This window comes from Electrona antarctica, assembly GCF_951216825.1.
Source record: "Electrona antarctica genome assembly, chromosome: 14".
In the NCBI taxonomy this organism is placed as follows: domain Eukaryota; kingdom Metazoa; phylum Chordata; class Actinopteri; order Myctophiformes; family Myctophidae; genus Electrona; species Electrona antarctica.
The window spans coordinates 40,193,549-40,220,005 of NC_136795.1; the positions used below are offsets into that span (position 1 = coordinate 40,193,549).

Here is a 26,457-nt window from a genome sequence, read left to right on the forward strand (position 1 = left end):
TTCTAGGACTGTTTGTGTTGAGCTGTAGTTTCCCTCCGGTACGTATTTGTTACGGTAATGTGTACAATGGCTCTGTGCTCTACAGATCTCAAAACATTATTTCAGTGCCATTATTGTAATCTAAATCATTAATTGAATTCCCGTCCGCTTTGTTCGGGGACGTTATCTATTAAGCGTGGCTATAAAACATCCCAATCTGCGATATTAACTTGTTAAAGAACTCTTGTTGCACTCACAGTATGGAGGAGGAGCAGTGTGAGTCTCCTCTCCCTCCTGTGAAGACTGAGGAGAGCTGTGATGATCAGAAGAGACTAACTGAAGATGGTGATGATAAAGACGCACCGCCACATTCAGAGGAGGAGGAGGAGGAGGATGAAGAAGCGCTCCCTCATTCAGAAATCTTGGACATTTTCGAAGAGGGCCTCGCTCGCCTTGTGCAGGACCCTTTACTGTGCGACCTCCCCATTCAGGTCTGTTTGATTGATTTAAATTTGAATTAACACTTTGCAGAATGGGTACAGTTCAAGGAAAGTACAGTCAACCAGAAAAAGCACTATAAGACAAAAAAAGGACCAGTGGCGCAATGGATAACGCGTCTGCCTACGGAGCAGAAGATTCCAGGTTCGAGTCCTGGCTGGTTCGAAGTTTTTATGATGAATTCCTGTTCTGTTCTTTGACTATATAGAAGTGTCTATTTGTACGTCTTTAAATGTTTTGATGAATTGAACATGGTGGACCCTCTTGTAAACAAGTGTAATGCTTAATTGGGTCGTCCCCTCACAGTTAACAGTCTTTGTATTGAGTTTGTGCTTGAAATGTACTGTAATTCTGCAAACTGTTAATAAATATTTCAATCAATCAATCAATTCACCAATGTTAAAAAATAGAAGATTTGGAAAATGTTTTTTAGTATACATTATTAGAACAGCTTAAACATTCCACAATTAAGATCTAATATTTCCAAAAGTGCTACAAATTGCTACAAAACCACTATGTATGTATTCTATCCATTCATTTTGGGGCATAAACAAGAAGTTAAAGGATGCAATTAAGTCTGATGATAATGTACCGTGCATGTTCACATCATGTATACTTTACATTACTTAAGACCATTTTTCAAATGTTTTATTTTTTAACATTTTGGACAAAATAGCCAATTTTACATTGAGGTGCCCAGATGTCCCTAGTGCTGTCCTGTATCCGTGCAGAGAAAAGGAAGAATCAGAAGTTGTGATTCATAACAATATGCATCTTCTTATTAATTAAGGTGACTCTGGAGGAGGTAAATTCGCAAATAGCCTTGGAGTATGGTCAGGCCATGACTGTAAAGGTTTTAAAGGCAGACGGTGAAGTTATGCGTAAGTTACATTCCTAATTCCTTACATATGTAATGTAATTAACTCACATTTTGTATGATATATGAACCTGCACATTTTGAACGATACATATCAAGCGACTTCATTATAGACATTACAGATATTTCTTTCTTTCTTTCTTAAGCCATAGTGGTGGTACAGAATGCTACTGTACTGGATCTGAAGAAGGCTATTTGCAGATTCATGGAGCTGAAACAGCAACGTGAAGGCGGAGTGAAGCATGTTAGCTGGTAAAATCTCTTTCTCTCTCTGTCTTTGTATCTCTCTTATCTCTCTCTGTCTGTGTTTGTCTTTCTGTTTGTCTGTCTGTATCTCATAAGCATTCTAATCTTTGCATTACCATTTATCACTGTCATGACCTTTCTTTTATAGGAGATATGTTTGGAGGACCTTTCATTTAGTATTCCAAGGAGAACAGCTTGATGATGACAAAATGAGACTTAAAGAGTAAGTCTATAAAACATGTTGCCTTTAGCTACATTCCTGCTCTTGTTGAAACTGACAGAAATTGCAAATCATTTGTGCTTCAATTAATTTCATAATTCATTTGTATCTTCAGCTATGGCGTCAGGAATCGAGATGAAGTAACATTCATGAAGAGGATGAGGAAAAAGTGAAATGGACCACAGAACACATCCCTTGCACCAGGATAACTTGTCTGAGAGACTATTGGAAATATTACCGTTGAAAGAAATTGTGAGAACTGCAAATGGAAATAGAGGGCAAGCCTCAGCATCATTAATATTCTATCCTGTATTTTTCTTTGTAGATTTGTCTAATAATGTCAATTACAATTTAATAAATCACACCCATGTGAAGTGAGGGGCACTCTTATCATCGTACATCATCATACATCTTGATCAATGTTCAATGTTTGTGTTACGCAACACTCAAAGTTGTCCATTGTCAATGGCATTTAATGTTTGTGTTAGGACACACACACACACACACACTAAAAGCTGCACATAGGAGGCTAGCGCCCCTCAATAAAAACAAATAATTGTAGGCCTATGTGTTTTAGTTATGCCACTCAAAGAGAACTACATATTTAGAAAAGCAGAAATGTAGCACATCTTTTGAGTAATATCCAGCAAGGTGCTCTTTGGTACAGGGGTGATAATGTTTAAGCAAAAAATATAGCAACCGAGGCACTCTTGTTGTGGAAGAAAATATGTATTTGTATGGCTAATATATAACGGGGCTTAAAAACGCACGTTATGTGCAGCAGTTCCTTGGTCGCTATCTTTTTTGCATCAGATGTGACTTAATTTGAATAATTATGTTGCGGATGCATTAAATGTGTTGTTTCCTGGTGTGAACGAATTCCCGCACAGAGACACATTGGGAGCAGACAACGGGTAAATAAACATTGTTTTATTGTAGTAATTTAAAACTCAAAAGTGTGAAAGACATATAGTTACTACTTTGTTGTGACATGTTCAGCTGCCTTTGATGTTTAAACATGTTTAAGAAAAGACAAAATGTTAACGTGTATTATGTTATGTATTATGTTTGCTGACGAACGTGTATTATGTTATGTATTATGTTTGCTGACAGGTTTTTTGAAGGGGGTAAATTAATGCCCTATACTTCATCATAAGAGTGTCACACAAAAGTAGTGAAAATACCAGATCTACAACTGATCTTGTATATCGGCTATTCTCACTATTTGAAAACGTTTTTAAAATAAGTAACAGTTTTGGACGTCCAATGTTTCCCACCCGACAGCAACGATATGGAAATTAATTGTTGCTGTGCACCACATAGGTGTGACCTTTATTCTCTGTTTTATCATCACAATTGAAAAGGAAGGGTGCACTTGAAACAAGCAAAGTTTGTGTCTCTACGAACCTTCAAGGTTGTATAATATAACTGGGTTTAATGTCTGATGGATTCTAAATGTATGTGTGTGTGTGTGAGTGAGTATGTATGTAATAAACATTCAGAGCCAGATGAAGACAGATAAGGCTGTGCCTTGTCTATTTGTCCAAATTACATTTGATTCATTCACCAAAAGAATAGGCATTAGCTTAAAAATCATGTATGTATATAAAATCCATGTTGTATTAATGCATATCCTGTAATATGTTATAATGTACCTGTGATTGAAAACGGCATTCGCAAACGCATATTCATTTGAAAATAATAGGCAAAACAATTGTACATTTTCAAACGATTACCACCCCCAGCAACCACTATGCCACTAAGTTCTGCAGAGGCGAAGAAGCTGGTGAAGATATCTATGGACCTGAAACAAGTTTCTTTGAAGAGGGAACAACTTGAGGACCGCAGGCACATGTTAACCATGCTCCTTAAGTTTAGGAAGTCTAGCATCGATGGAAACACAGGTACAGGCTTCAATCATTTGAAAATGTGATATCTGGAAATGTTTACATTATTTTACATTTAAGTAACATTATGGACAATGTATTTTCTGTTTATTAAAAAGCTGGAGACTCCTGTGACAATGATTTAACATTTTATACTTACTTTATTTTGAGTATCCCCCCCGAAACCAAGGATAGTTACAGTATGAGTCCAATAGTGAAAGATGTACGGTTGCACCATAGCAGCCAGATATACAGGACAATGAGACATATACTCAACTATTGTCAAGCACTGCCAGGAATGGCATCCACTTTTTAGTTTTTTACTTACTCATGATGGATTTGTTCCAGCTTAGCAATGGCGAGCCATCTCTTGAAACATGGTGAAGTTGGAAACCTCCAGTTTTTCCTTTGGTAAGAAGGAAGGGCCCTTGTCTCCACAGAGCAACCAAATATTGCTAAACAGCAATCTGGCTGAATATGCCTCCAGTTGTCTGTACTCTGGAGAACCAAATAAATAATATATTTCGTGCTTTAACATTTTAAGATAACAACAATGTTTTGAATACCACTTGACATAAAGAAGCATCAGTTTACGCATACAATAGTTTTTTATATTAAACAATTCATGCATTAAAGACACACAACACACACTCAAATTGTAAAAACAAACCGTGGATTGCTGTAAGCAAAGCAAAGCAAAGTTCTTTGTTTACCCAGGGAAGTGGACTAAGCTCGAGATGCTTGTTTACAGCCACACCCTGCTCATAGAACATTTCATGGTAGGGGTTCAATGCCTTGCTCAAGGGCACTTCAGCGGTGGTCATTTTAACGTGCCGGTCCGGGGATTCGAACTGGCGACCTTCCGGTATCTAGACCGCTCCGCAAACCGTACGGCCACCGCTGCCCCGATGTGTTATTTAAGTGCTAATTTCACTCTGAGATGATCCATTTTTACACTGTATGATGCTCTGCTTATGTGCTAGGTGATGGTTCCACATGGCAGTCAGAGATTGACGCTATTGATGCTGAACTTGAAGAGTTGTCTCAAAGGAAGCTGGAGCTGCACAGACACCAGGAGGAGATTGAGTACAGCAGCAGTGTTGCTGTAGTAAAGAAGGAACACTTCAAAGGCAAGTCAGAATCTCAAGGCACACACCTCTATTCATATCGCTCAAAAATCTCTTATCTCTTGTATCCTAAAATGCCGGCTGTTTTTCCTTTATCCTTCTCATCTAGACGATGTTATTATCTCCACTCAGAATCTTGTGCCTGGTGTTCATGAATCATATATATTTGTTGAGCCTCCACCCTCTATAACTGGTGAGTTGGTGGCATACCTAAAATGTTTTTCAGACTTACTGTAGATTACCTATTGGTTATGTGTTGTTTATGTTGTTTTGTTGATTTTGAACAGACTGTGGAGACAAATATCCCTTCGTGGACAATAAAGATTATTATTATTGTATGTGTTTGTAGCTCCTACAGTCATCCTGGACATAGAACAACTTCCACCGTATCCCTGCAAGACGCAGTGTCCAGAGTGCCGACAGTTCATCACCACAGAGGTTGTGTCGTCTGTGAGCAGCGTGACTTGGATAGCTTGTGTCGTGTTAGTTATGATTGGGTATGCAAACAAATCTTGCCAACTTATTTGCATGAATGTCTGACTTGTTGGACCGGTCTCTGTTTGTATAGAAAGTAGGGCTAGCCTGTCACGATCATGAAGTTTGTGTTTGTTGGCATTGAATCATAAATAAATACAGATACACTTGTTTGCCCTTTAGGATTTGTAAACACAGGGCAGATATGACAAATAATTGATAATGTACCAATATTTAAAATAAATGGCCAAAATAGGCTGTGTATAATTTTAATATTTTATACTTTCAAAAATATTAAAAACATATCGTGGAAATAGTGATCAGGCAATTATGTAATAATTACTGTATGCCAGGTCTTGTAAAAAAAAATTGTAAATGTACTTACTTTCAGTTTCAAGTTTTCAACATTCTTTTTGCAGCGGTGTAGCTGGTTGCTGCCTCCTTCCCTTCTGCACGGATCACTTGAAAGACCTTACACACAAATGTCCAAAGTGTCGAAGCACAATCCTCACCATTAAAAAGCTGTGAGAGAGAAGTGGATAACAGGAGCTTCAGCAGACATTAATAACACTCGTATGGAATGATGTTATCAACTTCACAATTTTTTACATTAGCGCTGTAATCACTAATAGTTTTCACTGAGGTGAATGAAGCACAGGGAAACGTGCAAATACTGTGTTTATTTGCCAGTGGATCTAGGGGTTGATTTTGGATGTGATTTAGCATGATTAAATTCATCATTTCTATCAACATATGAAAATATATTAATGGGCCTACTGTACATTCCCTGTACAGTGTACATGAACCTTTGATGCACTGCAGTGTTGTTCGTCGACTAAAACTATGACGAAAAATGTTCGTTGACTACCTTTTTTCACTGATGAAAACTAAACAAAAAGTGTTGCGCTGCAAGGCGTTGTGAGCTTGTAGATTTTCAGCATGTAACCAAGTGTAAAAGCTGCCATTATGATGCCATCAAGGCCACCTACCAAAATACATTATTTTGGCAAAATCAACTTTTAGTTGACTAATATCGTATATTTAGTCGACTATGACATGCATTGTGTGGCATCAGGTGCCCTGAAAAAACAAAGGGAAATGACCTCCCTGGCACACTTCCCCATACCTTGTCTATCAAAAACATTCATGGCCAACAGACCAAGTTGGATGTTGACAACACGCTTTAGAAAAGCAGGGAACACAACAGCATGGATGTGTGCTGTTGTTGGCGCCACTTCTTACAGCCCATAGTATTTTCAGGCCTTGTGACAATGGAAAATATTAGCTTCACATTGTTGAGTTGTTCATCCCAGTTGAACCACTCAAGTCTTGTGGCTATAGCAGGAACAAACTTTATATTCAATAAATACAACACCAACTGGAAAAGTCTCATCATGTATCTCCTTTTTTAAATGACAGACACTACAACTCATCAGAATACACATAGACATCCCAAACAGACCTTGGTATATGAAAAAAAAAAAAAAAAGTTAAGCTACATTTGTATAAAATGTACGACACATGAAATATGTACACAATGTGCAAAACATTGGGCATACTAACTACATACTGCATTGAAACATTTCCAAGGGTAGTTAAACTAGCATAGTAAAAAAAATACATTTATTTTCTGATTCCAGCACACAGTCCCTGTCAAAGGGTGGCATAATGCTGATAGTCAAATTAAACACTAGGCCTACATATAAACGCCTCATTCCACCAGGGAGGCTACTCAAGCTGTACTCAATAAGGCAATTAGGGGTGCTTTGATGGTGTGATGATTAAGTAGTTAACCGCCACCTCCTGTGTGAAATGAATGATCACCGCAGGAAATGTTTCTAGAGCGATAAGAGAATATAATATGCAAATATTTAATAACTCATATCTCAACCAAAGAAATATATTGAAATGTCTCCAAAGAATGTCCATCCTGCCTTCTTGTCTTCCCGCTGTGCCTAGTATAGTGCATCATGTTCTGTCTTATTGTGCACGTACGTAAACAGTTTACGTTCATTTACATGTTTTATGTAGCTGTGAAGATGAATATCCCTGAGGGGACAATAAAAAGAACCATTATTATTCTGCTGGTTTATAGAATATGTTCCCTTCTTAAGGTCGAACGCAATCGTTGCTTAAAAACAAACAACAATAATCACTCAGTCAGGTCTGAGCATAGGTTGTTCAAGTTGACTCTACTGTAGTTTGGCCAGTAGATGGCACTGTAACACAACACTACTCCAATGCAACAACAATAGACTGAAGTGAATAGAGACCTGGCTTAGGCTATTAAAACCACACAGAACCAGCTTCTCGCTGTATCTTTTACACTTTGGTATATGGTGTCTCTATTTGATTACAGTAATGCTACAATAAACGGAGATCCCAATCTTGCTATTTAAACTTGATTATAGCATGGACACTAAGAACAAGTTAGACTGAAATACTTTCGTACAGCATGTAAACAAGAATTATTGTGGCCATAAATAGCAACTCCCCACTTAAAGTGACAAAGATGAAAGCACACGATAATCTCGAGTCACTATCTCATGCTCTCACACATTTTCCATCATGACAATGGAAATGTCAGGGCATTATTTACTGGCTAGAATTCAGCAGTTCCTCTTGTCAAAACAAACAATCAATATTTAATTCACTTGGACATTCACTACAGTTTCACAGTGAAGTCACATATTTGCCCATGGTCTTACCTAACAAACACATACACAATTCAACTGACTTGTAGATTGGTAGAAATGCTCTCTGGGCTTCGCTTGAAACCCACCAGGTGCGCAAGCATACACTAGCCAACGGCTTAAGCCTGATTTATACTTGGTCTGACGTGTGTTGCTCGCTGAATATAGTCAATCTACAAGCTCACTGTGAGCTATAAGGTCTATTATATTCGGCACGTGACACCGTCATACGACAGATAGTCTCTGTTGCCTCTCGTCATTTTCAAATGCTTCCGTCATACAGTCTGAAGAATGGAAGCTCTTTCCATGAGTAAGCGATAAAGCGGATGTGACGCATCCCCTCACTTGGTGCAACAAGTCCAACTCGAAGCAACAAACAGTGTGTCGATTGTCGAAGCTAAGATTCTACTGTCTGTGTTAATTCTATGATACTTTTCTGTTTACAACTATCTGCGCACAAATAACATGAATCTCCCGCTCGTATGACTCTATGCTCCCGTCTCGGTTGTGTTTCCAATGGAACTACAGTTCTGTGAGCACTGTGTCGTGATCCGGTCTGAGCAACAGAGACAGCTTCCGTTACTCAGCTCTTGGGAGCTGTAGTTCCAGACTCTATATAGCATTCGGAGATTGTGGAAAAGTGTGGGTCTTGACCGAAAGAATAAGGTTGCGAATACAAGCGGCCGAAATGAGTTTTCTTCAACGTGTGGCTGGCATCTCCCTTAGAGATAGGGTGAGAAGTTCAGTCACACGAGAGAGACTCGGAGTAGAACCACTGCTCCTTCGCCTGGAAAGGAGCCAGCTTAGGTGGTTCGGGCATCTGGTTACGATGCCTCTCGGGCGTCTCCCTAGGGAGGTCCTCGACGCACGTCCCACTGGGAGGAGACCCCGGGTCAGACCAAGGCGCAGTTGGAGGAAACACATCGACTCACTGGCCTTGGAACGTCTCGGAATCCCCCAGGAGGAAGTCACTAATGTTGCTCTGGAGAGGGAAGTCTGGAGCACTCTGGTGGAGCTGTTGCCCCCACGACCCGACTACGGATAAGCGGTTGAATAGTTGTCTGGCTATGACAGAGCATAAATTAGGCTTTGGAAAGGTACCAATGCATATACTTTTATAATTAAGAGAAAGGCACCGTTGGGCTGAGCTCAGACCAGTGCTCTTGGCTGCTGGGCCGTCCATTGTGTCCTGTGGCCCCACAATAGTAATAACAAATAAAGTTTCGTAAACAAACTCAATGGCCTGACAGCCAGCAGTATGATGTCACTTTGGTTGGTTGTGTGTGACCAACGTGTGACATTGCATGAATTATCCTTTATGGTGACAGTGGGATCTCTGGAAGACTAGACAATGTGGAAGTGGAAAAGTTTTAGTTTAGGATGCAGGCCTTTCACAAGATACTAAGAATATTTCCTTAGAGAGTGACAATGAGAGAGTTCTCACCGTCAACATTCTACATTCATTGTGATCAGAAGGTAAAGAGCAAACAGACAAATGGTTTAGGTTGAACTTAACTGAATCCACCCTGGACCCCTTTCAAAGTTGCCCCACAATGCACCATTATAACCAGTAATATCTTTTCTTCCTCATCAAAGGGGAGCACATCGCTACCTCTGAGAAGACTCAATCACCACCAAACAACTGTGCAAAACGTTCTCTAACCTCTACGTCGAGACGAAAAGTGAGCGTTCCAAAGTGTTCAAACAAGGGCGTCCGTTTCCGAAATGACGCGATGGTTAACGTGAGGCTAACGCTCCCACCGAAAGCAAGCTCCCACCGAAAGCAAGCTCCCACCGAAAGCAAGCTCCTCAATCCCAGTTGAGCTGCAGTTCATGAGAGTCCAGGAAGTCCTCGGAGAAGACCCCGCCGACCGCCGACGGGACGCCCAGAGCGTTGAGCTCCCCGGGGGCCGCCGCGGGCAGAGCGATGTCCAGCCACTCCATGTTGTCCAAGTTGCTGCTCTGCAGGTGGAAGGAGGTGGAGGAGGAGGAGGATGAGGAGGAGGACAGTGGTGTGTAGTCCATAGGGGAGGTGGGATGGTCCAGCAGCTCCTCCATCAGCCTGAGTGTCCGCGGTGTCTCCTCGTCCTCCAGCAGCGTCTCCAGAGGACCGTCGGAGGCCAGGGCGACCAAGCTCGACGGCGGCCGGTTGTTGAGCGCCGTGGGAACGCCGGGGAGCCTGCGGGCCACCTGGATCTGGGGAGGGGGACGGGACAAGACGGTGTTGATGGGCAGGGTGGTCACGCTGGCCGTCACGGGGAGGAGCTTGTCCAGGGAAGGCATGTCGGGTTTTGTGAACGGCGAGATCTCTGCGGCAAAAAAAAACATAATTGACAGAATGTGAGGCTGTGTGAGAAATTATGAAAAGAGGATAATTTTCTGGTGTATCTGAAACGGGCGATTCCGGCTGAAGAAGAAGGGTATGTTTCTCACCCCCGCTCTCGATCAACACGTCAAACAAGTCGTCCATGTGCTGGCTGGCTGCACTGGGAACCTGACATGGAGAAAAGAAACGGAAATGTTTGAGTGACTGACTACAAGATTATAGTTTATAGCAGTGGTTCCATTAAGACCTGAGGCCAATTTTACAATCTAATATTCTAAAACTATTTTCTGAAAAAAAAGAAAAGAAAAAAAACTATATCAGTGGTTCTCAAACATTTTCATGTCCAGGACCCCATAATTATATGTATTTGCTGCGGTCCCCCAGAAGCAAAATATTTTGTTCCAGATTTTAGTTTAAAGAATTTGCTGCGCGCACACGCACACGCACACGCACACACAGGTATTAATGTGTATGGTATTGTGCTTTTCACCTGAACAGCAATCTGCATGCTGCGTGTCTGTTTCACAGCCTCCTCGTAGCAGGGTGGATCCTTGCTTTTGGACCCATGGGTTGAGAATTTCGGAATCATCATTGGCTGGCAGGGACCGAGGCACTGGTTGAGAGAAAATCATTCATGTGAATAGCAGTGTTTATCCAATAACAAACTCCCTTCGTCAATGGCTTACTTTGTCGACTGTCATAACAAAGTAGTGAAAAAAGCCGATCTACAAGCTCACAACGTGTTGCGGTGCAATGCGTTGCGAGTAGGGATGTCCCGATCACGTTTTGTTTTGCTTCCGATCCGATTCCGATCATTTGATTTTGAGTATCTGCCAATACCGATTTTTCCCGATCCGATATTTATGTTTTTATAGAACACTTGTGCCATATCACAATAGTACAATATCCATAATCACAGACAATATCCAGTCTAATATCATGATATGGATATTATATTGATACTAGGGATGTCCCGATCACGTTTTTCTTGCTCCCGATCTGATTCCGATCATTTGAAAATGACGTGATCGGCCCCCATTTCCGATCACGTCATCGAGACAACCGTAGTTGTGAGCATGTAAATCTGCATTTATTTTAATTGATTGAAAGTGGAAGTGGTTATGGGTGTCTGTGGGGTTATTAACAACAGCTTGCGACTAAAATTATTTCCATTTCCTGAAAAGTGACAGTGTTGGACATATTATACATATACACATATACAGACATTATATTATATGTGTATATTAGGATAGTGGTCCACACACCTTGTGTGTGGGAGCTTTAGACACAGCTCGGGTGGAGTGGGCCCCTCCAGGCGAGGACCCACTTCCTAGGAAGTTATTTAGCAAATGCTGCTGTGGTGCGTCTCCTCCTGTGGTGTGACTCTGCTCTGCTCTGAACCGGAAACCCGAGCCTGGAGAGTTGCCCAGCGGACCGGTCTGTGGACACACGAAAGCAGTGGTTGGGAAGAAGTACTCAATACTGCAATGTAGAAATTACTCTGTTACAAGTAAGAGTCCGGAATTCAAAATGTACTCAAGTTAAAAGTACAAAAGTATTGGTATCAAAATGTACTTAAAGTACCAAAAGTATAAAGTGCTCATTATGCAGAATGTCCCAGTCTGGGAGCTTGTAGATCGGCTATTTTCAAATGGCCGAAATGTTTATAGGGCTGAAGTGGTTACTGTATATGTTTTGCAATAATAATCAAAATCTACAAATAACTAGTAACTAAAAGTAATGTTTACAATATTTGCCTCTGAGATGTCGTGGAGTAGAAGTAAAATAAATACTCGAATAAAGTAAAAGTAAAAGCTGTTTACGTTTACATTATAACCAGAACCGCCCCTGAAGGGGAAGGTACGGTACATTATAAGAAACAAACGTAGAAAAGTATAAACAACTGATCTACAAGCACTGAAGCTCACAATGTTCATAATGAAAGTACAGTACAACTTCTGAGTTGTTGGGTTTTCAGACCTCAGGGTGTGGTTTTCAGACCACCACCTCCTGAGTCCCGAGCACGGGCCAAGTATCTGAAACCGAGCTGTATCGTGTGGAAACTAAAATCCAGGCGCGTTTCGCTTATTCAGTTGAAAAGAGGAAATGATAGTGACTAACACTCCCCCTCCCCCTCTGTGGAAAACAATAAACAATTCTGTTCCGTAAACACTGGAGGACAACAAACAAGCGGAGCATCAGGGAGCAGATGAGAGCCGTCGCTGTCGAGCTGCACTTCCTGTTGCTAAAGTCTGACTCGTTGGCTGTTGGGTACTTGAGCAGAGTGCAGAGGGTCACAGTGGTGGAAGAAGTACTTTTTTTTAAAATTACCTAAAGTACCAATACCACATTGTAGAAATGCATTGTAAGGCCTCACTCAGACCTTTACTGCATTGCTGTATGCTTGTTGGATGAATGTTGTGTAGTGTCATGGCCACCCCAATGCATTTCCAATGGAAGTCACATGGTTTGTAGTCCACATTTTGCACTACAAGCTGTTGTATGGCTTTCGGCTGTGTTTCGACTGCGCCCTTCCCCCTCATACAACACAAATGTTGTGTCAAACCATGTGACTCCCATTTGAAATGCATTGCGAGCTTGCATCAGCTATACATCTCATACAACAAGCATACATCAATCTGTTGCGACCGTGTGAGTCGCCCCTTACAAGTCAAAAAAACCCATATTCAAAACGTTACTTGAGTAAAAGTACAAAAGTAAATGGCATCAAAAGTACCAAAACGTTTCAAAATGTGTCTAAAGGTTTTGAAAATAGCCAGTTGTAGATGAGCTGTTTTCAAATAGCCTGAGTATAAAATGGGCCTTTATGGCTCAGGGTGTGTTTGGTATCCTTCCTACAGTTGGGTGCCACCGATATTGTCCCTTATCATTTGACCCATTTAGGCCTGACCTCAAAACTTTAAAAAATCCTCCAGTTTTCTGAAATAAATAAATATTTTCACGATTTTTCAAAAATAGCAGACCTACAAGCTCGTAGCGCGCCACTCGGTGGCGCGCTATGAGCTTGTAGATCTGCTATTTTTCAATAGCTAAATTATAACATAATGTTTAAAACACCAAAAGGGTTTCCCGCCCAAAATGGGTTAACTGTCCTTTTGCGCAGATCACGCAAACCTCAGCAAAAAGAAAAGGACAATATCGATGGCCTCCAACTGTATATTAAAATTGCATAGTCATCTAAATCTGCAAAGTACAACTATTAACCAAAGGTTAATACCAATGGGTGTCTCTAGAGTCTGGAATGTCGATTTAAAGAGTTGGCAGCGGCCGACCAATTGGAAAAGAATTTGGGAAAATATTTCTCTCTCATCACGAAACTATCAAATGTTGAATTTCAAATTTATCCAGAGATTCTATTTGACTCCAAGGAAACGTTTTCAACTCCAGCTCTGTACGACACCCATTTGCACCCTATGCAACAATAACAAACTGGGGACGTACATGCACATGATGTGGGAGTGTCCAGATGTCAATCGCTTTTGGTCTAGAGTACTATCTGAGGTAATGGGAACTAGAATTCCCCTCTTGCCTAATATTTTCGATTGGGTTGACATTGACAATGCCACGTAAAAGACTCCTGCTCTTAGGGCTGACAGCTGCAAAAAAACTGCTCGTCCTAAGATGGAAACCTCCCCATAAACTTGAGGTCTCACAATGGATCCTCTCATTGATGGACATGATCGCTCTGGAACTCTCTATAGCTCGATCCAATGGGGCACAAGAAAACACACTTGACATCTTATCCACAGCATTAGAAAAACTTAAATCATGCCAACATCTGATGACTCTATGACTGTTATTTTCTTTTCTTTTAATTTTATTTTTCCAATGGTAAAGTACCTGTCTTGCTTTATTCATTATTATTATTATGATTGTTTTTGATGTATTGTAATTTTTTATCTGTTTTGCTGTTCAACCTGTGGGTGGGGGAAACCCCCTTTTCTTTTAACAAAATAAAATAAAAACTATTAACCAAAGGTGACAGATAATTGTAGTGCAGTAAAAATTGTTTGCCTGCTCTGAAATGTAGTGAGTGTAGGAGTAGGAGTATAAAGTACTTGAGAAAATGTACTTAGTTACTTTAGTTTCCACCACTGGAGGGTCATTATTTTGGAGGGGCGAGCGGAGCGGACCGTCTCGTCAGTCTGCACCTGCTCCAGTAACCCGACCTCCGCCGGGCTGTCTGTCATTTGATGTGATTAGAGGAGGAATTCATCACCCAGCCTGTGCTGTGCCTGCTATATTACCGTGGTAACAAAGGGATCACCCAATGGGATAGTGTGTCAAAGATGCCAGGGAGACACAACGATGGAGAAATGCTGTTTGTTTGAGCGATGTCTATAGTAAATTATATGTCAGATGAGGTGTAAATAAGTCACACGCACACACACGCACACCCGTTTTCTTTTTTTACCTGTGTCATGGGCTGTGTGTGAGTGGTGCAATGTTTCTGCAGTGCTGTTGAGGCCTCTGTTGTCCGTAGCCCCGACCCAGGGCTCTGCATGAGGTCTGGGATTGCACTGCTAACGGAAGGCTGTAATTCAGCGCCACCGCCTGGGAGCTGCATGGCGACGGCTGCGGGGGCAGCGAGAGACACGGGCAGGAGGAGCCGAGTCCCAGGCTGGTCCGCAAGCTGAGGTTCAGGCTGCCCGGGGAGGGCCCGATTCACCTGTTGCCGGCCGATCGTGAACTGACGTGTGGGACTGGGTGCTAACTGGCTCTGATCCGGGTCCTGTTTGATGACCACGGGCAGACCAGGAGGACTACAGGATCTTGGGCAGTTCGGGGGAGACTCATTTTCCACTTTGACCTGGACGGGATTAGGAGGGCAGGGCCGAGGCGGAGACTCTCCTTGCTGGTTCCGTTTCTCCACCTCCAGTTGCATCCTCAGTTCCTCCACCAGCCTCTGTTCCCACTCCAGCTTCCGCCTCAGCTCCTCGATCTGAAGCTCCTTCTCGTGCAAGCGCTTGTCCTTCTCCGAGGTCCTGCTCTCCGTGGGGCTCTCCTCTCGCGGGGGTCTCGGCGGGGAGCTCCCAGACGTGGCTGCAGGGGGGGACAGACCACCCGCCACGCCACTCTCCTCTACGCCTAGACCGGACGCCTTGGAGGCTACGGGGGAAACGGGCGGACTTGAGTTCATGCTCTCAGACTTTGGCAGCATGACGTCCATGACGTTGGCAGGCGGGATGTTACAGTTCTCCTGATAAGACTTAAGCCTCTCTATCAGATCTGTCTTGGTGCCGGACACAGGCAGGACTCTGCGTTTCAGCTCCAATTTCAGCTCAGCAACCTGTGGGGGCAGGGATAACATGTTATAAAACACAATTCAACCATACGGTATACATCCCATTGCTTGTTGTGTTAACCACTTAACTGTACTTCAGTTGACTGGAGTCCTACAGGGTCTATACTTTTTTATAGTATCCTTATTTCCCTCACAAAATGTCTTTGCTAAAAATAGCCAATCTACAAACTTGCATTGCAACGTGTTCTTATAGCTTATAGATGTGCTATTTTTGACAGATGTTCACATTATCTTTGCAGAACGTTTGCCCATTACGACATGCCCAGAAGGGACACCAGGGTTCATGTGGTTATTAAAGGCGTATTAAAAGCATGGGCAAACTAATAGAGGACGGCAGAAAGGGGCTAACCTTCATCTCTTCCAGATTGGCGGGTAAGTTGGCTCGCACTGAAGCGGCACCGGGCGGGGAAATCGCATGCGATGTGGAAAGACCGTGTCCATTCAGAGCCACTTGGGGACAGCTGTTCTGACTGTCGGTGCCTGATCTATCATAAGACAGACAAGAAGAATTAGGGAGCGGGGATGAGAGACCAACTTGTGTAGGCCTACAGCTGCATGTGGCAATGTGTCATAGTCAAAAGACATGTGGTCAGAAAATGGATGTGGTGGAAAATGCGAAAAGCAAAGCATGACCTCACTCCGACAAAGACGTGAGGATTTCATCAGGATTGATGAAAATAAAATACCTAACCACTTTAACCGTCTCTTCTAATAATCTAATACTTGACCGAGGTCTACAGCAAAGCTCTTAACTGGAAATAGCCGATCTACAAGCTCACAACTGCTATTTTAAATCAGGGGTTCCCAAAAGGTAGATCGTGGTCTACCAGTACATCACAAAGGCTGTGCAGGCCAGGTAGACCACATGACATTCCCCTAAAAACGAATCATTAAAATCTAAAAGAAAATATGTATAAACAGAAATCGTAGAACTCCTCTTTTTGGCATCTGCCACTTGGATTAAGGTGACTTGATAGATTGACACCAAGAAGGGTCTGTCAGCTCCCTTCATGGCTTTTATAGTTCTATAGTGCAATGCTTTGTTTTCAAGAGATTTGCTCACACACTTCAGCAGGATTATAAAGTTTACATACAAATGTGTGAGGCAAAGAACCCGAAAACCTACCACATACAGAATGGGAGGAAGGCATTTTTCTCCCCACTATTTCCATTTTGATGGGCTATTCCAAAGACTCCCCAGGTAATCTTTTGGGTGTGTATAGATCTTGTTGAGCTGGTCATTTTAAAAGTAGATCTCACGTCAAAAAAAGTGTTGGCACCCCTGGGTTAAGTGAATGTGTGTCCCCCAGAATACTCACTTCAGTGGAGCAGGCCGGATGGCCTGGCACCCCTGGGTTAAGTGAATGTGTGTCCCCCAGAATACTCACTTCAGTGGAGCAGGCCGGATGGCCTGGCACCCCTGGGTTAAGTGAATGTGTGTCCCCCAGAATACTCACTTCAGTGGAGCAGGCCGGATGGCCTGGCACCCCTGGGTTAAGTGAATGTGTGTCCCCCAGAATACTCACTTCAGTGGAGCAGGCCCGGATGGCCTGGCACACCTGGGTTAAGTGAATGTGTCCCCCCCCCAGAATACTCACTTCAGTGGAGCAGGCCGGATGGCCTGGCACACCTGGGTTAAGTGAATGTGTCCCCCCCCAGAATACTCACTTCAGTGGAGCAGGCCCGGATGGCCTGGCACACCTGGGTTAAGTGAATGTGTGTCCCCCAGAATACTCACTTCAGTGGAGCAGGCCGGATGGCCTGGCACCCCTGGGTTAAGTGAATGTGTGTCCCCCAGAATACTCACTTCAGTGGAGCAGGCCGGATGGCCTGGCACCCCTGGGTTAAGTGAATGTGTGTCCCCCAGAATACTCACTTCAGTGGAGCAGGCCGGATGGCCTGGCACCCCTGGGTTAAGTGAATGTCCCCCCCCCCAGAATACTCACTTCAGTGGAGCAGGCCGGATGGCCTGGTAGCTGAAGTGCTGCTGCTGTTGGCTCAGGATCTGCAGCTGCAGGAACTGCTGCTGCTGCTGCAAGAGGCAGGCGTAGGCCGAGTCCATGATGGGCAGCTCGCTGAGCTCCTGCTTCTGGTCCGGGGGGATGTACTGGTGGTACTTGAGCTTCTTCACCCGCGGTTTGGGCTCCTTGCTCTTCTTACTGCGGTTCTTGTCAGCGGGCGTCTTGGGCTGGCTTTGCTGTGGAGCATGACAACACAAGGGGAAAGGGGTAAAACCTTCTGGATGTGTGTGTGTGTAGGGCAGTGGTTCTCCAACGTCTGTGGGATTTTGTTTTAGAAAACCACATATAATTATGGCAATATACAATATACAACTATACAAACAGTTATTTTTGTATTTACTGCATCAGTACTTCTACTCTATAGCCTTAAAACATACATATGAACTACTTTCAACCTGGCACTGGCATCACTATATCACTACGTCATAATAGGCAAAACATTTTAATAATTTGTATATATATTTATATAACAAAAATGTTCAAAAAAATAGCACACCTATACAAGCTCACAAAGCATCATATTGTGACACGCTGTGAGCTTGTAGATCAGCAGGGGCTCCATTTTCACCACCGCTAAACCCCTTATCCCTAAACTTCTTTGCCTTTTTTTTACTATTTTACAAAACATTTTTGAATAGTTAAAATGGCCAGTCTACAAGCTCACAATGTGTCAATGTAGATTGGCTATTTGAACTATTCAAAAATGTTTTTCAAAATAGTAAAAAAAGGCTAAGAAGTTTAGGAATAAGGGGTTTAGCGGTAACGAAAATGGAGCCCCAGCTCATAGTACGTGTGTGCTATGAGCACATGTGTGCTATGAGTACGTGTGTGGCTGTGTGCTATGAGCACATGTGTGCCATGAGCACATGTGTGCTATGAGATTTTGTCTTGCCCTTTGGTGTCGCTAAAAGTTAGAAAAAGACAGCGTCCTGAGTCCTGCCTGACTTTCCAGACATGGCTGTATCAAATGGACGGCCACACAGCAGCACACAGTGAGACATGGCTGTATCAAATGGACGGCCACACAGCAGCACACAGTGAGACATGGCTGTATCAAATGGACGGCCACACAGCAGCAGCAGCCACACAGCAGCACACAGTGAGACCTGTATCAAATGGACGGCCACACAGCAGCACACAGTGAGACCATGGCTGTATCAAATGGACGGCCACACAGCAGCAGCAGCCACACAGCAGCACACAGTGAGACCTGTATCAAATGGACGGCCACACAGCGCCCCTAGAGGCCGTGGGGGTGGGGGGGGGGGGGGGGGGGGGGGGGATGTATCAAATGGACGGCCACACAGCGCCCCTAGAGGCCGTGGGGGGGGGGTGGCTGTATCAAATGGACGGCCACACAGCGCCCCTAGAGGCCGTGGGGGGGGTGGATGTATCAAATGGACGGCCACACAGCAGCACACAGTGAGACCATGGCTGTATCAAATGGACGGCCACACAGCACCCCTAGAGGCCGTGGGGGGGGTGGATGTATCAAATGGACGGCCACACAGCGCCCCTAGAGGCCGTGGGGGGGGTGGATGTATCAAATAGACGGCCACACAGCGCCCCTAGAGGCCGTGGGGGGGGTGGATGTATCAAATGGACGGCCACACAGCAGCACACAGTGAGACCTGCAGCTGAAACCCTGCTCTTTCATCATTTCACAGGAATAGGTGGGACATTGTTTTAACGCCCGGCAGAGAAAGACAGGATGTGGAAATACGGGGAATGGAAATGGACATGATGTCGGCCGTTATTGTTCCTGCAACGTCGAATTACAGGATACATATGAAAATGGCTTGGCACATGAAAAGCACAAAGCAGGTTCCAGCCATGAAAAAAACCTCACATTCAAGTGGGTTTGTGCAAGCACATAGCCGCAAATGTGTTGCGCCCCGAAACCCCCCTCCCCCTCCCTTCCCCCCTTCACCACGGGAGTGAGAGAGTTTGCCACATGCTCTGAGGGTAACAGGATTATGATAAATGCACAAGTTATTGCTTTACTCCCTTCCTTTTGATTTTTGGCTCACATTTTACACAGCCTGAACACGGAGGCCCAGTCTGTCATTTGACTCTAATTGAAGACTAAATGCGGCCGGTAGCTTTAAGCCCCTTGGATTTGAGAAACTCCTTTAAACTTAGTTGTTCTTTGAACTGCACTGGATACGGCTGGATAAGGCTGGATCCCGAGTGACTCAACCCCCTAAACTGATGCTGGACCATTCAGTATGACACAACACAGCTCCAGTGTCTTATCTCTCATTCCCTTTGCAATGGAAGTATAAAGAAAACACACAACCGATAGAGCTCTAATGAGTCAAATACGTCACTACCATATGTTTCCTGGGTATAAATTGTGTTGAGAAGAGATTCATACAAGTGGCTTTTGTTTTCAAACTTGAAAGCATCGTGGGAATTATTATGCACAAAGGAAAACGTATATAATTCAGTCAGATAACTCACAAATAGAATGAACCAATATTTTATTATAGAATGTGAATACAAGCGTGTATATTTTATCTTGGTGTTCAGGCTCTGCTACAATTTTATCCCTGCTCAGCACAATTAGACAAACATAACTAACTATTAAGTGCAGGGTAATAGTCAATAGATATACAATAATAACCCCCCATGGGGAAGAGAACTAATAGCAGAGCCCACTGGTGGTGCTGGGGTGGCGGCGGGAGCAAACAGTAGAAAGAACACAGGCTTAGGTGAGCTTAAATAACCCGCTCGATTGGTCAGATGATTGCCATAAATGGTTGGCAAATGGTGCATTTATATATCCAAAGCGCTTTACATAGATGCATTACATTCACCCATTCACACACACATTCATACACCGATGGCGGAGGAAACCATGCAAGGCACCAACCTGCACATCAGGAGCAATTAGGTGTTCAGCGTCTTGCTCAAGGACACTTCGACAGTAACTCTGCGGGAGCCCGGGATCGAACTGGGAACCTCACGGTTTCCCATCCTGCCGCTCTACCGGCTACTCTATCCCTGAGCCACTGCCGCCCGCTGCCATGTTAGTGTATGGGACTTGCAGAACACTGTTGTATTCACCCACATTGTAATGCACAAGCGTGTTAACCTGACTGAACTAACTGGCAGGCTACGTATCATTGATTCAACGTTCACCTTGATCAGAACAGGCCCTGGCGACGGCGTAGTGCGGTTGGGTTGAGCTGTGGTTGTTGTCAGACAGGTGCTCTGCTGCTCCTTGCGATTGAACACATCTGAAGGGGACAGGCAGCTGGACAGCGACTGCTACAGCAAACAGAGACACCACATCATCCATTGGGAGTAGAACATATGATTTACTGAAAGAACAAGCTTTTTTTTATCACATATCTAAAGAGTCCCAAACGGTATTTATTCATGACGGAAGATCGAAAGATCAAAACATCAGTAATTTCTTGTACAAGCACCTGAATAAAAGGCTTAACTGTCCAAGCTGCTCACATTCGACACACGCATTCCACACCCCCACAGGGAGTGCAGTGCCAGGTGTCGAGTCGGTCGGACCCACGGTTCTCCAGAACCACCACAAAAGGCTCTGGTCAGGCTCTGCCAGTGGGCCTAATGAGGCCAACTCCTTTCACCTGGGCCAGGCTCTGCCAGTGGGCCTAATGAGGGCAACTCCTTTCACCTGTGCAATTTCCAGCCTCTGCCTCAGCCAATTGAGGCTCAACCAATCAGGCTCTACCAGTGGGCCGAATTGATTGCCAAGTACACTTTTCCGTTTGCAGTCTTCACACACAGGCACACAGGCACATACACAGATCTCCATGTGGGACACCGGCTGACAGTTAAAACGGGTGCTCTGGCAACGTATATCATTAGGTTCCCAAGTTGCATCGTTCCCATGTAGGTAGTCATTTTGGAGGGGCGCGTCCCTGAGACCCACCTGTACACTGGAGTTTACACTGGGGGAAGTGGAAGGGGGCGTGTCCCTCAGACCCACCTGTACACCGGGGGAAGTGGAAGGGAGCGTGTCCCTCAGACCCACCTGTACACCGGGGGAAGTGGAAGGGGGCGTGTCCCTCAGACCCACCTGTACACCGGGGGAAGTGGAAGGGGGCGTGTCCCTCAGACCCACCTGTACACCGGGGGAAGTGGAAGGGGGCGTGTCCCTCAGACCCACCTGGAGTTTACACCGGGGGAAGTGGAAGGGGGCGTGTCCCTCAGACCCACCTGGAGTTTACACTTGGGGGAGTGGAAGGGGGCGTGTCCCTCAGACCCACCTGGAGTTTACACCGGGGGGAGTGGAAGGGGGCGTGTCCCTGTACACTGGAGTTTACACCGGGGGGAGTGGAAGGGGGCGTGTCCCTCAGACCCACCTGGAGTTTACACCGGGGGGAGTGGAAGGGGGCGTGTCCCTGTACACTGGAGTTTACACCGGGGGGAGTGGAAGGGGGCGTGTCCCTCAGACCCACCTGGAGTTTACACCGGGGGGAGTGGAAGGGGGCGTGTCCCTGTACACTGGAGTTTACACCGGGGGGAGTGGAAGGGGGCGTGTCCCTCAGACCCACCTGGAGTTTACACCGGGGGGAGTGGAAGGGGGCGTGTCCCTGTACACTGGAGTTTACACCGGGGGGAGTGGAAGGGGGCGTGTCCCTGTACACTGGAGTTTACACCGGGGGGAGTGGAAGGGGGCGTGTCCATGAGACCCACCTGCACAGCGGGGGAAGTGGAAGGGGGCTCGGGCATCCCTCCCTCCCTCGGGGGCGTGGTACAGGCAGAGCTCTGGGTGGACTCCTGGCTAGCGGGCTGCTCTGGAGACAGGGCGACGTCACTGCTGTCCTCGTCAAAGTTGTACACGTCCAGCGTCTTTGTGCAGCTCTCCTTGCTGTCTACAGCAGAGACATGCAAACCATTAGATCAAATAGAATGACTAGGATTTCTTTTGTAAGTTCTGATGACGAAGTGGTAGTACTAGTAAGAGTACAGAGTAATAGTAATACTAAGAGTATTAGTAGGAAAATTAAAGTATTTCCTTCTTTGACTTGATGACATAATGATCTATTTTATTTTTTACCAATAATGATAGTGAGTGGCACTCGGCTAAACAAAGGTTTATCTACCAATGACGGCCTCCTTGACGCCTGCAGTGTCCACAGAATGCAGAATTTTCTTCACCACCAGCTCCATGGGACCGGGCCGCAGTGCCAGCTTCTCCTTGAGGTCGTCCGTCAGCCTGGCCCTCTTCAGCTTCATCTGAGTGGCCTGCAGCGAGGCCACTGCCTGGGTCTCTGAGAAAAAACATACAGTTGGAGGCCATCGATATTGTCCTTTTCTTTTTGCTGAGGTTTGCGTGATCTGCGCAAAAGGGAACCCCTTTTGGTGTTTTAAACATTGTTATAATTTAGCTATTGAAAAATAGCAGATCTACAAGCTCATAGCGCGCCACCGAGTGGCGCGCTACGAGCTTGTAGGTCTGCTATTTTTGAAAAATCGTGAAAATATTTATTTCAGAAAACTGGAGGATTTAGAAGGATTATTTAAAATTTTGAGGTCAGGCCTAAATGGGTCAAATGATAAGGGACAATATCGGTGGCACCCAACTGTACATCATCATGTCAGCTTCATCTGACTGGCCCGGGTGCACACGCAGAACCGACACACCAAAGGTCCGACATGCGGAAATCACCTGTCGCTCCCGACATGCGTTGGTCCGACACGCGTTGCGCCGTGCTGGCGGCTAGGGTTAGGTTAGGGTTTTGCGTAGGGTGTTGGTCTAATGCAGGGGTAGGCAACCTTTATTATCAGAAGAGCCTTTTTTTTTTTTTTAATGTTTTTTTTGTGTGGCTTTCGCCTTTATTTTATTTTTATTTTGTATGGAGGGACAGACTGTAGGCTGACAGGAAATGGGGAGAGAGATGGGGGGGTGACATGCAGTAAAGGCCGTCGGGATCGGGAGTCGAACCCGCGGCACACTGCCAGACTGGATTACCAGCCAAGGTGCCTGGACCGCTGAGCCACGGCCCAGGCCAGAAGAGCCATTTTTGGCCCAAAAACGTATTACAATTCTATCTGGAGCCGCAAAATATGTTTGCTTTAATAAAGCAAAGTTTAATTATTTCAGATTTTTCTGGTCTTTCAATATTATATTTGATTGTTGTTTTTTTTCTCAAAGCATATCAAGTATACTGTACCCAGTAAGCCAGTAGCATTGGTGGTGAAAACAAACAAAGATGTCTTATCATTTTATCTGGTGTATAGGCAACATTGTTTTGCAATATCAAAATGAAAGAATAACTTTATGCCTACTACGAATTCAATAATACATTATGATTAAATGTAAAAAAAAGAAAAGAAAAGAAAAAGAAAACCACTGCCGTAGCAACTGGGAGCCACAGGAGAGGACCTATAAGAGCCACATGTGGCTCTAGAGCAGGGGTTCTCAACCCGTGGGTCGCGAGTCGCGACCCCTCGGGGGGGTCGCCAAAATATTGTAGGGGGTCCCCAAATTATTTTCAAAAAAATAAATAATAATAATATAATATATATATATATATTTTTTTTAAATCACGATTTTTCAAAAATAGCAGACCTACAAGCTCGTAGCGCGCCACTCGGTGGCGCGCTATGAGCTTGTAGATCTGCTATTTTTCAATAGCTAAATTATAACAATGCTTAAAACACCAAAAGGGGTTCCCGCCCAAAATGGTTTAAGGTTATTGTAGCAGTCAATTTATATTGGGGGTCGGGAGGGGGCGGGGCGGGGGTCCCGAGACATTGCCAAAGCATTTCCGGGGGTCCCCGGCCAAAAACGTTGAGAACCCCTGCTCTAGAGCTGCAGGTTGCCTACCCCTGGACCAATGACAGTCGGACCAATAGTATGTCGGCCTGTACCCCTCTGCAGTGAGGCCACTGCCTCCGCAGAAAAACACACATCATCATGGGATCATCTAATCAGCCAGCAGCAGCAACAGCAGCTGCAGTATAGCCAGGGTCAGCTTTCTCACTGTGACTCACGTAGAGACTCAGTCAGACCTCACAAAGCTGCGTCAAAACCCAAACACGACTATCAGGACATCTCTTCCTCTGATAATTAACGGAGCTGAGTAATCGTTGGTGGTCGCGCAACGGAAATAGGGGATCTACAAGCTCAAGATCGGCTACAGTTGGAGGCCATCGATATTGTCCTTTTCTTTTTGCCGAGGTTTGCGTGATCCGCGCAAAAGGACAGTTAACCCATTTTGGGCGGGAACCCCTTTTGGTGTTTTAAACATTATGTTATAATTTAGCTATTGAAAAATAGCAGATCTACAAGCTCATAGCGCGCCACCGAGTGGCGCGCTACGAGCTTGTAGGTCTGCTATTTTTGAAAAATCGTGAAAATATTTATTTCAGAAAACTGGAGGATTTATAAGGATTTTTAAAAATGTTGAGGTCAGGCCTAAATGGGTCAAATAATAAGGGACAATATCGGTGGCACCCAACTGTATGTTCAACCAAGTATAAATCAGTCTTTTAAGACCAGAGGAAAATGCACCCGCCTGCCCCTGAACTGTACATACAAACTATCATCAAATAAGAATGATCATGATTATTACCTTGCAGGATGTGCATACGAACAAGCTCAGAGCGTTCAGGCCTGCTGCAGATTTTGTGCTTCAAGAAATTCCCGGTCTGCAAAAAAAAATATGATTAAATGTTTCGTCGGCATAGTTGGCAAGAATACCGTATGGTCTGGTCGACTACTATGTAAGCAAAATGAGTGGTTGAGGCCTTACTTACCCTTGCTCTCTCTAGGCTACGTATCTGCTCGTGAAAGGCAGCAGGGGTTTTCAGAGCTGTGGTCAAGACAAATACGCATAAGTTTCAATGTGTTCCAGTGGATGCAATGTAATTATTATTTAGTCATAAGCTCTTGTTAATATTGTACTTTTCATTGGTTAAATATTTATAAGACACAGGCAGGCTCAACCACTTTCAACCCGGTGTAGAATATATTTTGGCATTATAGGTAAACATGTTCTTTGTACTTTTTGGAAAGATTTAGAAAATTGCTGATGTACGAGCTCACAACTCATCGCACTGCAAGGCATTGTGAGCTTTTAGTTTGGCTATTTGTTCTACTTTGTGACACTGTCTTACGACAAACTATAATATAGACCAGTAGTTTATGGAAAAAACTCAAAAAGATACAAATTTATGGAGATCGAAGTGTTCTGCCCGACAGCAAAGATATTTCATTTCTACTGAGCACACCAATTTATTATCTTTATTTTGATGCTTATTTTGGTATCTATCTGTTGTTCATCATGTAGCTGGTGTGACAAGATGCTGAACGCGTAACTTCCTTGAATTATTCAAGCAGACGGGGGTGTATTTAATTAATAGAGCAGCAAACCAACTCATTGGAACAGGATGTGTCTCCTTCAGTCATTCAAGTAGAGAGACCCAAGCAGAGATTGATCTTTGATCCACGCCGACACACTCACCCTGCTTGTGACAAGGACTGGTTCACCGATTAGTCACCTCATCTATGACAGGCACTGTTTGCTTTAAACACACACAGCCTAGGGGGGGGGGGGGGGTAGCTCTGTGGAGTGTGTCAGCGAGGCAAGGAAAACATTCCTGCTAGTCACCCAAACTCTGTTGCATACCTACCATAAGCCTATAAGTGTGGGAGAGGCAGAGCGCTTCAGTGGAGAGAGAGTGGCTTGGGAGGTTCCAATCAGTGGTGAAAAAGTAACTAACTGCATTTAGCCGAGCACTGTACTTAAAAGTACATGTAGGCTATGTGTATATATGTGTATATATATATAT

The 26,457-nt window shown here is 44.4% G+C and overlaps 2 protein-coding genes across 2 annotated transcripts in view; one reads left to right on the forward strand and one right to left on the reverse strand.

The window, feature by feature from the left end:
- Nucleotide 1: 1 nt before the first annotated feature.
- On the forward strand, nt 2-2,882 carry snrnp25 (small nuclear ribonucleoprotein 25). Its single transcript, XM_079519459.1, has 6 exons — nt 2-38; nt 239-470; nt 1,268-1,358; nt 1,501-1,606; nt 1,749-1,823; nt 1,936-2,882. The coding sequence occupies exons 2-6, from the start codon at nt 240-242 to the stop codon at nt 1,991-1,993; spliced, it is 561 nt and encodes a 186-aa protein (XP_079375585.1). The 5' UTR covers nt 2-38; nt 239; the 3' UTR covers nt 1,994-2,882.
- Nucleotides 2,883-8,362: 5,480 nt separating this feature from the next.
- mrtfbb (myocardin related transcription factor Bb) overlaps nt 8,363-26,457 on the reverse strand; it is a 46,498-nt gene continuing 28,403 nt past the window's right edge. The window contains exons 5-16 of the mRNA XM_079521321.1: nt 25,423-25,478; nt 25,239-25,314; nt 22,764-22,931; nt 22,354-22,532; nt 20,818-20,943; nt 17,599-17,849; nt 16,002-16,137; nt 14,762-15,637; nt 11,592-11,765; nt 10,817-10,939; nt 10,434-10,494; nt 8,363-10,309 (exon numbers count right to left, since the gene is read on the reverse strand). Of these exons, the coding sequence (XP_079377447.1) occupies nt 9,810-10,309; nt 10,434-10,494; nt 10,817-10,939; nt 11,592-11,765; nt 14,762-15,637; nt 16,002-16,137; nt 17,599-17,849; nt 20,818-20,943; nt 22,354-22,532; nt 22,764-22,931; nt 25,239-25,314; nt 25,423-25,478 (2,726 nt within the window). The 3' untranslated portion in view covers nt 8,363-9,809. The remainder of the gene's footprint in view (nt 10,310-10,433; nt 10,495-10,816; nt 10,940-11,591; nt 11,766-14,761; nt 15,638-16,001; nt 16,138-17,598; nt 17,850-20,817; nt 20,944-22,353; nt 22,533-22,763; nt 22,932-25,238; nt 25,315-25,422; nt 25,479-26,457) is intronic.